We start from the raw sequence: 12,756 nt of genomic DNA on the forward strand, positions 1-12,756 counted from the left end.
ATTGTGATTAAATATGGACCATACCATAGATTTTAATGGATTAATCAATAGCAAGTAATGTCACAGTTAATTTTATTTTCTAAATATCAACACCGTCTTGAAAAGGTCCTAGACAGAGGAAGGCTGATGGTATGAGTTTTTTTAAATTATGATATAGGGCAGGGACTATAAACTTGCTTTGCTTTGGGGCCACTTACGCAAAATGACAAAAGGCCAGGGGTCACTCGCAGCAGCCACATACATATTTCTAGGATTTTAGGATGTTTCCAGGATTTTGGGACATCTCCAGGATTTGGGGCTGTGTCTAGGATTTTGGGACATTTCTAGGATTTTAGGACATTTCTCTGATTTTAATACATTTCTAGTATTTTCAGAAATTTCTGGGTTTTCAGTAAATTTCTAGGATTTTAGGATGTTTCTCGGATTTTAGGACATTAGGGGCTTAGCTAGGACCTCTGCAAAGATCCTCCACTGGTACTCTTTTGATAACAAGCTCTATTTGGATGCTGTTTTATTTACTCTGGCACCATAAGTATACTTAAAGTACAAATTCACTGGTACAAGTTAGTGATGCTTTTAGATTTAAAAAAAACAAAACAGGTTTAACAACTTTATGCCACATTCCTGAAACAGCTGCCAGATTTAAGACAAAAAATGGAAAGCAACGTCTGAAAATAACGAGTAAGTAATCAGAGGAAGATATAGGACAATAAACAATGGTATGCGTACATCACAGTAGGCTCCATATGTGTTTGAATAGAGGTTCGATTAACATTCATTACCATAATCATTATGATGTGGCAAAGATTGTTTCCTGTATGTTTAGAAGATATTCAAAATGCATGTAGGAATTCTTTTTCTTCTTTTTTAATGGACCAAAACAGGCTGGTCTCTACACACACACTGGGGCCAATTGTGAATGAGTTGCAGCTTTGTGTAGTTGGTCTCAAGGGGATAGGAACTCAGCGAGGACAAGATGGTCATTTTCATTTGGATATAATAAACCCTCATTATAAGCCAAATGGGTATACAGGCACATAAAATCTGTGCTGTTCATTATGAAGCATTTTTTTTAATAAGCCCTCAGCAATTATAACTCCCATGTAGTTTTGACAGCTAAGACCTTGGATATTATTTTGTTTGTTAATATAATGGTCATAGTTTAAAGGGGACCTATTATGCTAATTGTCAGCTTCATACTTGTATTTTGGATATGCACTGGGACTTGTTTACATACTTTAATGGTCAAAAAACACAGTTGTTTTCCTCATACTTTCTGTGCTGGAACACCCTCTGTCTGAAAAACCCTGTTAAGCGCTTGTCTCTTAGAGTCCCCCTCCCGAAAAAGCTCAGTCTGCTCAGATTGGTCAGTGTTTTTCTGGGTCCCCTACATGTTTGCTTCTTCTCTTCTATTAGTGTATAATATTTTTAAAGTTTGATTTTGAAAAAGCGCAGAGTGATACAAGTGCGTGTAATATTAAAGGGTTAATCAAAAGAGCTGTTGTATTAAATAAGGAGCAAGATATCCAAAATCTAATTTTTCAAGAAGTTCAGCACTTTTTAGTTGCTCCATCTGAAAGTCAACCTTATAGCAGGGTAAATGATATATAAATGTCTCCACTGGGATCATTCAATAAAAAATAATTTTCCTTGGCTTCTCAAGTGATGAGATAAACCTGTGTATTCTAAATTAAGGGAGCTACATGCAGCTAAATATTTAAAAATTGAAAAAGTCTCAGGGGTGAAAATAAACATGTTTAACAAACTCACCTTAAACCCTCTTTCCTTTTCTCATTCTCACAGTCCCTCAATCTCTGCCTATTGACGAATGTGAATACATTAGCACATTTCTGAAACCCATATTCCTCTGATTTAATTAATGCTATTGCCTTTCCTTTCCCACCTCTTTGTATGCTCCCTCAGTGGCAGCCGCCAGGTTTCTTTGGCCTTAATGGCCTCATCCCAGGGTTAATGAGGGCCTGTGTCAGACCCCAACACCCGGCAGGTACCTCTCATTAGAGCAGAGATCGAACCGCTAGTAGGGGCCCCTGGCTCCACAGGAATCACATTATTTTATACGCTGCCTCACCTGTGGTCGTTTCCCAGAGTCCAGGATTGCTTTGCCAACCAGTGCTAATGTAGCACAGCGAGGTTGGGAGAGGTTACACGCTGATGTAATACAGCCAGTTATGTGGACGGAGGAGGCTGGGTTGAAGAGGGTAAAGAGGGTTCATTTGTGTCGTGTCCTTGGCACCCATAGTGTAGAGACACACTGAGGTTAGGAATTAATAGGGGCTCAGGGCGCAAATGCACTTGGAAGTTCACACTGTAAGAACGACTGTGAAATTACAAATTAGGGTCAGAAAATGCAGCAATAATTAGAAGTTCCCTTTCTTCCATTTAATCCTTTTTACATTTTATTCATTTGCCCATCAAAAAGGCTTTTGTGAATGTGCTCCTGCCACCTGTGGGCCGCTGCAGGTGGTCTAAATTATAAAAGCTTGCAGTCCAGTAAATCTTTTCAGTGTAATCTGAGTATGAAATATAGAGTGATTTTAAACAACAAAATACCCAGCCTGACTTTAGAATAAAACTGATAGGTGAGCAGCATGTGACGGCTACCTTGCTGAACTGCTGCGGCTCACACTTGGGTGTTGCTCGGGTGCTGCTGCAGAGCTGCCTGCTGCTATAATTACTGTATTTCTGCAAGTAGCTGAAGCGGGGGCTGAATTCTTCGCAGAGGTCTCCTCCTCTCCAAAATAAACACACCCGGTGAACACCACTGAACAAAGCAAGTTTCATATTTTTGAAAGTCTGTTTTTTTTTTTTCCAAAAAAACACAAATGGCCTTATTTAGAGCCACTGCTTGGTTTGTCTTTTCTGAGCTGCTGTAGAAACATGGCAGTGCAACATGGCAGACTCTCTAAACAAGAACCCACTGCCTTTTCAAACAGGTCATTCTAAGATGACAAAAACACAACAGGTCTAATCTTCAGGTGATCATAAACAAAATAAAACTAACTTATTTTATTAATAATTATTTAATATCTGCTAATATATCCCCCTAAATCCTACACACTGGACCTTTAGACCTTTGCTGTCATTGTAACATCTGATAAAATATATTTTAAATCATAAGACTGCAATAATGCCAACATGTTGTATGGTCATCCCAACATTATATCAAGTTGACTAAAAAGAAATCAAAGTTCAAGCAAGGCGCCTGCTCACTGCAGTAGTACTCCCAATTATTGTTATTTAATGCAGCTGTGACAAAACATCTTCTATCAGCTTACCCAGCTAGTGATCATGAAGGTCCGTGATTGACATGATTGAATACAGGTGCTGATCCCAGATCAAGCTTTGTCAACAATTATATTACAATATTTAGAAGATGCATGAGTCAGTTTACAATCAATAGAATTTAAGAAAAAAAATACTGCTCAAAATGTTGCCCAAAGATTTTGATGCATATTTTAAAGATCCACTGATTTAACACTTCAACGTCTATGTGCAGGTCTTGGGGAAAACTAATGCATTTTTTGGAAACAGTCAGTCAGTCAGTCATTGTCTGTAACCGCTTGTCCTCGTAAGGGTCGCGGGGGGGCTGGAGCCAATCCCAGCTGTCATCGGGCGGAAGGCGGGGTACACCCTGGACAGTTCGCCAGACTATCGCAGGGCCGACACATATAGACGAACAACCATACACACTCACAACCACACCTAAGGGCAATTTAGAGTCACCAATTAACCTGAGCTGCATGTCTTTGGACCGTGGGAGGAAGCCGGAGACCCCGGAGAGAACCCACGCAGACACGGGGAGAACATGCAAACTCCTTTTTTGGAAACAGCTGCACGAAATCTGACAAAAAGGAAAAAAAAAAAAATTAAAATTGGGGATATGAAGTTAGACAAAAGTGGGCTCATCTGACTTTTGTTGCTCATCTCTGCTTGTGGCTTGAGGTTATTTATCTACGATTACAATCACACAGAATCTCTGACCCAACTTTAGGTGGTAGAGATGCATTGTGGGTTATGCAGAGACAGGCTTTGACAAGGAGCACAAATTTGTGGAATAAAAAAAGATATCTCTTTGGTGGGGTACTGTCAGCCGCCCACACAAAGGAAATGCATTACAATCACTACACCACTATTCAGCCATATAATTAAGCAGTTAAGTTTAAGAATGGGCAATAATAAATCCACAGATAAGCATCACACTTAATTAGACAGAATAAGCTGAAACATGGGCACCAGTGAAAAAGTGCTTAATGTCATAATAAAGAAGGAAGAAAAATCCAAGACAACCATTTTTTATTTTTACTTATTTATTTATTATCTTGATTTAAACTGATAATTGTATCCTTAGTCTGTCAGTGCTGTTCTACAGTCACTGCACTTAATGTTACATTGCATGTTATCTGTGAAGGAAAACTGAAGTGTAGGAAAAATTGAGAGAAATTAACAGTATTCATGACTGATATTGTCATGAATACTGGGCATAGTTTCAGTTTATCAATGAGCTGTTAGAATTTTGTGTCTTTTGATTTTTTTATTTGTATTTTGTGAGTCAATAAAAAACACAAAAGTAAATAATCATCACACATTATTAAAAATGTTACACTAAACAAGTAAGATTTACACATCACACAGCAGGTGTAATGACAAACTGTAGTATGTCCATGCAGGAGTGCAGTGTTACATAATGTTTTGTATCAAGTTTGTTTCCTTTGGGATGAATTTCCTTTGTCAAATTTCCAATCCTAGAGGAAGTAGCTACTGTTTAGATATATAACGTGGTAGCTGCACTAACATGTAGAACATGTAGAGAATGATAGAGGTAGAATTAAGAAATATGGAAAAAATAAATTAAGTAAAAATATAAATGTAATAAAAAATAGAATAAAATATGTGTATTAGTAAAAATATCAAATTTAAACATATCAAGACTCAACAATTCACACTTTATTAGGGTATTTAAAAACAAAAATGCTAGTAAAAAAAAACAATCAATGGAACAAAATATCACATTAAATAACAATAACACAGAGGCTCATTGGTGTAGGTTTCGTTTCATTATTGGGGAGGACATGTCAAATGAAGGGTTTGGCGATCCTCTCTCAGGAAAGTTTAAGCGTCAAACACTTTATTTCCTGCAGTTTGGTGGTTTTTCTCTGCATCAATTTATGGTGGAAATGTCTTTTATTTTGTCAAAATAAAAGTCTGCTGCTACTGTAGTTTGGGGGAGACAAACGCACATGCTCTAAATACGGAGGGGTACAAGTCTCCTGCGATGTATGCTGATGCTCAGTGAAAAGACACCTACTTTGTTTACGATGTTTTCAAGTAGATTAACTTAAACATCTCTTCTTCTTTCTTTTAGGAATGAGGGCAACCCTTTACTTCAAATCGAAGTTGAACCCACATCAGACGTGAGTCCTTTTTTTTATCTCAAAGCATGACTTTTGTGATGCCTTTAGATGTGTGCGAATCAAATTTTTCTCATTCATTAGTTGTTTAACCTGAAGTGGCATCACTTTTCTTGTGCTGCTTTCAGACGCCTTTCACAAGTTTATAAAGCTTTGAACTCTGAGCAAAATAGTGTGATTTCTTTTGAAAATGTGGAAAAAGGCAATGGACAACTAAGGATGAAATGTCCTGCATATTGCAAGAAATTTGTGGTTTTGAACAATTTTTTTTTAAAGCTAGAGAAAAATGTCTAGAAAACTTTGTTCGAAACTAACCTAATTACATATTTGAATTTTTTTTTTAACAGAATTTTTAAGCACTTTTTTTTCTGGTCGCTCGTTTTTGTTTTGTTTGTTTGTTTTACTTTACTTTTTTGTAGCTAATTTTCAGGGGATTCTCTCATATGTTTTGCTAATTTAATTTTTGGGTAAGTCGCTCATGCTTTCTTCCCATGCCTTTTGAAAGAAATCAAGTCAATCTGCCCAGGTTTCAAAGGGTTAACTCCCCATTTTTTGTTAGTAATATGGCTGTGAAATTCCTTGTGACTCCAAATGAAGACAAAATGCCGCTCTTGCTGTCACTCGTCGCAGTCATTTGTGTTGTTCTCTCATTTAGTATAATTTGGCTCAACTCTCTGAGGAGCCTCCAGGTACGTCATGTGTCAAAAGCAGCGAGGAGGAAGAGATGCAGCTTCACTCATCGTCATCTCTGTTCTGTAATAATAATATATCTTGAGAAAATGTGATGCAGATTACCTTGAATAATATTCCAGCAGGCAACTTTGAATAGGTCATTTTCACTCCTGCGGTACATTATATTTTAAATCAAATCATTTTTTTCCTCTGGCTGTTTTCCCTTTTCATAACTCTCCATTTTCTTTATTGGTAATGGCCTGAACAGCAGTCAGTATTTCAGACACACACGACTTGACAATTACATGTATGTCAGAGTATATTTAGGATTTAAACAGCACTGAGTCGTGTTTATTGTGACCTGCAATACGTAGATTTATGGAAAATGTATTTAGGGAAGAGTAAAGCGATTTCTTTTCTTTTGATTTCACTGCCACACAACCTTGGGGTCAGAAACGAACTAAAATTGCAAACTACAGATAGAATCATTGCATATGTAGCAATGTACAAAAATAATATGACACCACAAGGCATTAAAGTCAGCAGATAAACAGCCATCTCTTATCTCTGAAACTCCTACTTGATTTGGAGGAGGTTTTAGCAGATTGTAATCCTCCAGCCACTGAATGGTATTTGTCAGAATAAAAGCATCTGACATCTTGGCAGAATATTTTATCACCACCTCTTTGTGTTGGATAAGGGGGCATTTTAATCACCATACTTGCAAATCTGTAAATCCATGAAATGCAGGCCTACAGCTGACAGTTCAATCTTGCTTTTTTTTTTCACAGAACGAGGAAGGCAACGATGAGGACTCTGGCGACGAGTTTGAGGAGATGAACCTGTCGCTACTGTCGGCTCGCAACTTCCCGCGCAAGGCGAGCCAGACCAGCATCTTCCTGCAGGAGTGGGACATCCCTTTCGAGCAGCTGGAGATCGGAGAGATGATCGGCAAGGGGCGCTTCGGCAAAGTTTTCCACGGGCGCTGGCACGGCGAGGTGGCCATCCGCTTGATCGACATTGAGCGTGACAATGAGGACCAGCTCAAGGCCTTCAAGCGTGAGGTGATGGCCTACCGCAACACGCGCCACGAGAATGTGGTGCTCTTTATGGGGGCCTGCATGAGCCCACCACACCTGGCAATCATCACCAGGTAAGCATGAAGGTGTGACAGGTTGTGTTGTAGAGGAAGCTGGGAAATCAACTCTGCAGGTGTCGGTGTTTATTTTCCTTGTTGACTGCAGCTACAATGGTGTCCAGCAAGAACACACTCAGAAATCAGGCATATTTTAATATGCATACTGACTTTTTTTTAAGTGTACTTGTCCAGTTTTCAAGTGTGAACACAAAGCATACTCAAAGCCTACTTATGATATGAAGTATGGAATTCGGACACAGCTTTAGCTTTAAAGCATTTGCAGCAAACTGCACAACAACCATACAAGAACAAGAGAACAAAAATCATATATATAGAGGGCAATAAAGGCAAATATAACCATAAAAACACAAGAAGTTGTGTCGTCTCTGCACTATTTTTGCAGCCAGAGAATGACTATAATAGAGAAAAGCGGTTCTTTCTATGGTAAAAAATCACCAATAAAAACTTCTAAACCAAAATCTTCACAATCACACATCTTCCAGCAGGAATATGATTGTCAATCTGGGAGAAATTAACAACATCAGTAACCAAGATTACATTTTCTTGATATTAGCATGTTGCTACATATTGCAATGTACCTGCAGCCGAGGAAAGATTCTGTATAGCGGCACTTTCTCTCGTGAAAAATCATCAGTAAACGCTTTTAAACACAATCTAACATGTCCCAATAGGATAATGATCTGAAATCAGGCAGAAATGAATAACATCAGAAACCAAATTTTCATGTTTCCCTGTCGTTGGCACATAGCTACATGTAGCAATGTTGGCTACATAATTGCTTGCTGTAACGTGCCTGGAGCAAATAACCATATAGAGAAATCAGTCACGATTTGACCTCACCTTGTCGCCAAAGTGGAAACTTTGGACACAATAGTCTAAAGCTGAGGTTTGTGTTCACAGAAATTTATTTTACATATGTTTACCTCGTTTTTTGAAACTTTGGCCACATTTAAAATGAAGAGCTATTATTTCATATGAAGAGCCATTATTTCAAAATAATATATATGACAGAAAATAAGGAAAAGCTTACAGGTCCCCTTTAAATAGCACAACTGAAGCAGTTGAATTTCAGCATGTTGATGAATTAGTCCAGAGGAAAATCATTATGTATTATCTGCCCAGTGAAAAGGTAAATATACTACAGGCATACATTATAAATACTTTTTATATACTACATTAAAAGAGTTTTGGATAATTGGATTTACTTGGATGTTCTTACATTGCATCCATTTAAGAAAATGATATAAACAACACCGTAATCTCGAAAAGTTTCAGCAAACATAGAGCATAAAATATTCCAGCACAGTTATAAATAACAGCATCTGAAATGTAAAAAAAAATGTTTACAGCCGGTGTGGTTGCTTTTTAATAAATCTACTGGTGCTCACTCCTCTAATGACCATTTATACTACTAACAGTTAACATCAGTCTTTTAAAATTTGTGGTATGCTCTGCTGAATTCGGCACTAGGTACAGTAGCTGTTTGGCCTCCAGAGCTGGTCCTTGTCCCCTGGGACTCAGTTTAGATCAGCCACAGATCCGCCACCCTCCGGGACAATGAGTTTAGAGTGGCTGACAATGAAGCATGCTGAGGTTATGATTAGAAGAGGCTGCTAGAACCACCCACACCAACATCACCCGCTGCATTTGCTTTGACTACAGCGGTTAGAGTGAATTCTCTCAACAACTTTATTTTCTCAGTATTTTCTCATTTGTAACGAGGGAGACGTGGCTGTGTTCTTGTTGAAGACCATCACAAGGAATAGTCTCTTGTTTAATTAATAAGCACAGCCAATAATGTTCAAAAGGAAATTGTTCGGATATTTGCCACCCTCCCACTGTCATCTACACAGGCTGCGAACAAAGAAGGATGTCTCACTAAGAAAAATAAATTACCCCTTTGTGTGTTCTCTTGTTTGATGGAAAAAAAATCAACTTGTTCTTCCTTCATTGTCTATTAAGAGAGGGACGAAAGTGAGAATTTCAATGGTTTTGGGGAAAAAAGATTAAGGAAACAAAGCTAAATGTAAAAATTTGACTCCAATCCCATTGCATACACTTCCTCATAAATATCTTTTTAAACAACGGATTGATTGAGATGCGTGATTGCAGTTGATGCCAGCTGAAATTGTCGTGAGTGCAGGGGAGCTGACAGATGAGCTGGCTGCTTCTCAACAATCCTCGCTGCTGATTGCTGAAAATAATAGCAAATGTCAGTGCAACAGGTGGCTTTGTTATCCACCAATACACTGCATCTCCCATTACACAGTGTGAAAAAAACAAAACAAGAACTAAAACTTCAGTTTCTCGTACTCTTGCAGCACAAAGTGCAACATGGAAAAGTGTGCTTTATTGGTTTGTAAGAGAGAATTTTCAGGTTGCATTAGTGAAAACATAAAAATTGATTGTGTCATTTGTTACATGTGACTGTGGATCGATTTCGCCAAGCATACAGAACACAAGGTCATCTGTGATGTTACTGCTGGGTTTTATCTATGGATATGGCATTATTACTCACATAGGTGGCTTCCAGCATGTCTATGTGGCCTCATTAGCTTTTCATCAATTGACTACAATAAAACGCTGCTTCTGTGTCCTTTCTATGGCTCATTCTCACATCCTGTTTGTCGAGGTATGCTGGTAGTTGTTGTCATATGTGTAAGTATAGTGTGTCGACTGAAGCGACTCTGAAGCCATGAGCCACATTTCTGTGTTGCATAGAGTCAGAGGAAAGAGAGCCACTAAAAATGCAGCTGCTGTCAGGTCAGCGCCATGAATGAATATGCATGAACTGTTGGCTTCAGGTCCTTTGTTGGTCACCTGCGTGGCGCAGTCGGGGTTGAGGGCTTCAGGTGTGAGGCAGGGGGTGGCTGTAGAGCTGTCTATTAATACGCTGGTGCGATGGCACCCCTCCAGATATATGACAGCACCTCCACACATCGCCCTCACCCTGGGACCAAGCGAGCCCACATTTCCGTCAGAATGATGGCATTTCATCCTGTAACGACATCTCAGACTCGTACACAGATTCAGTCTCACACATGTGGACTCTAGGGTGAAAAAAAAGAAAAAGTGGCATTAATAGGTTGGTCGAGATAAAGCGAGCTGGATTTTTATCTGTTGAACCATATGTTTGTTATTATTTACAAAAGAGCATCAGAATATTTGAACTACAGAGTTCCCACAGTCATGAAATTCCTGGAAAAGTTATGAAATTATTTGGGATCAACAGAATGTTCTGTAAAAAAAAATCTGAATATATATTGCTCTAGCTGGAGGTTCATATAAATCCCAAAATATGTACAATCATTACTCAAAAGGCGTTGCATTTCCAATCTAGTGCTTCTCTGCATGACCATTGATTGGATCTTTGGTTTTGACATCCCCCAAGAAAGAGGCTCAACCTTGACATTTTGCAAAATATTTGTTTGTGTCAGTCTGATTTATTTACTTAAGAGTAAAGACAGTAAGTGCTCGCAGTTTTGCTTATCCACAGTTACCAAGAATGTTTGTGTTTATAGGCCTATACGTTTTTAACTACTTCAATTAATTCATAGGATTGGGGTGAAATATCATGGAAAAGTTTTTAAAATTTATCGGTAAGAAATGGGTGAGGACTTTCAGTTCTGCAATCTCACCACTGGATTCCACTAAATCATACACACTAAACCTTTAATGGTAAAAAAGCAAGAAGCAAAATGTTAAGAAGGATTTATAAGGGGGTTTGATGGTTCTCCTTTGATGGAGGAAAACTGAACCATGGGTGAACCATTGCAAGGAGGGCGAGTAGGTTAATATTATAATTTGTTTGTTTCCATTGTTTGTAATGTTTGTTGTTTCATCGAGGACCACTTTGTGAGTAAGTATTTTCAGTAATGCTTTAAGTGCTATCCTCTGGGATTTTTGTGTCATGATACCCCTTTGAGTTGGTTTTCTTTTAAATTCCTAATAAAAATTAAATCAAAACACACTGAGCATTAAAAGATGACTGGTACAATCAAAGCGCAACAATGTGCGATCTGAAAAAATAAAGGGTATCTCAGGTCACCAGCTTTTGAGAAGCGAAAATACTGGAGACTAATTCAGTGTTAGTGGGAACCAACAACCTGTACAAGAGACAAAGGGGTGAAAAACTGGTTCCAGTCTGCAATCCACGCTCCCACCAATAGAAAATGAATGTGTCATGGCATTAGTAGTGGTGGTCTTGCATCGGTAATTTGTGGTCGCTTCATAACGTACAGACCTAAATGTTGAATGCAGAGCCAAAATCCAGATCTGAATATATAAAGGTATTTATATAAGGTCAGTTAAGTAGAAGATGTGCAACTATTGGACAACAGAGGCACTATGATTTGAGAAGTTTGGATTAGAGCAACAGTAAAGGATTGTATAAGCGGACCTGGTTAGTGGGAGAGTAGATGTTCAGTGTCATGAAATGTTTGTCAGATGTTTTGAGGTTGACAAAATCGTTACATAAGTCAGCACCGTAACTTTAAATTTTTTCCTCTCTCAGCTTGTGTAAAGGCCGGACACTTTATTCTGTGGTGCGGGATGCCAAGGTTGTCCTGGACGTTAACAAGACCAGACAGATCGCACAAGAGATGGTCAAGGTAAAACAACTCAACACTGATTCGCAAGAACACTTCTGCAGCGCACATCATATTACAGAAAAGTCACATCTCTGTCTTTCTCTGTCCCTCAGGGGATGGGCTACCTCCACGCCAAGGGGATCTTACACAAAGACATGAAGTCAAAGAACGTGTTTTATGACAACGGCAAAGTCGTCATCACCGACTTTGGACTCTTCACCATATCTGGGGTTTTGCAGGCTGGCAGGTAATTATATTCAGTACACATCCAAGACGGGAGGCCTTTTCTCAGCATTTGCAACGCAGGAATTTGCATCAGAGACAGACTGAGATTATTGTAACAGTATTGGTACAAAACATTGGGTGAAAGTTAATAGTCTACATATTTACAAAAAGAGTGTCAATGTTTATTCAAGAAAACAGTCAGCTTTATTTTTACAAACTTAAAGACTGGTAAGTATAATTACCATCAAAACAGGATTAGCTAGCACTCTCTCAACATCTGGTAATTCGAGTGATACATTTCAGCTTCTCTTCAGCTGTTTTAACATCCATTTCTGCTCAGATGCACATTCGCACTTATCAAGGCTTGTTACCGGCCCGTTTTTCCCCTGTTGTCCCCAAAACAAATAAAATAACATCAGGGGGGCAATTCATTTTGATAGGAAACAGCATGAATTGTGGGTAATGAGATAGAAATGATGTCACACTTGAGATCCAACTCAAAGTTTATTATTTTGTGTAAAATATCAAGTCTGTGCTAACGTAACCTCACTGAAATGGGTGCAAAAGAGGAACAACAACAACATATTATATAAAAACATGCAAATAAATATCATAAACATAAAAAAAACATAATCACTGGAAATGTGATGAGGACATTTAAATAAGTCAAGTTAATTTAAGT

General features: G+C 38.4%; 1 protein-coding gene across 7 annotated transcripts in view; it reads left to right on the forward strand.

Annotated features, from left to right (window-relative positions):
* Window positions 1–12,756, forward strand: part of ksr2 (kinase suppressor of ras 2) — a 142,460-nt gene that overhangs the window by 105,359 nt on the left and 24,345 nt on the right. For all 7 annotated transcript variants that reach the window (XM_088076454.1, XM_088076455.1, XM_042488537.2 and 4 more), the window contains 4 exons: window positions 5,384–5,432; window positions 6,893–7,254; window positions 11,774–11,870; window positions 11,963–12,096. In XM_088076454.1, the coding sequence (XP_087932580.1) occupies window positions 5,384–5,432; window positions 6,893–7,254; window positions 11,774–11,870; window positions 11,963–12,096 (642 nt within the window). The remainder of the gene's footprint in view (window positions 1–5,383; window positions 5,433–6,892; window positions 7,255–11,773; window positions 11,871–11,962; window positions 12,097–12,756) is intronic.

The sequence above is a fragment of the Plectropomus leopardus genome, chromosome 4 (assembly GCF_026936395.1).
Source record: "Plectropomus leopardus strain MGB_pleo_1.0 chromosome 4, ASM2693639v1, whole genome shotgun sequence".
NCBI lineage: Eukaryota > Metazoa > Chordata > Actinopteri > Perciformes > Serranidae > Plectropomus > Plectropomus leopardus.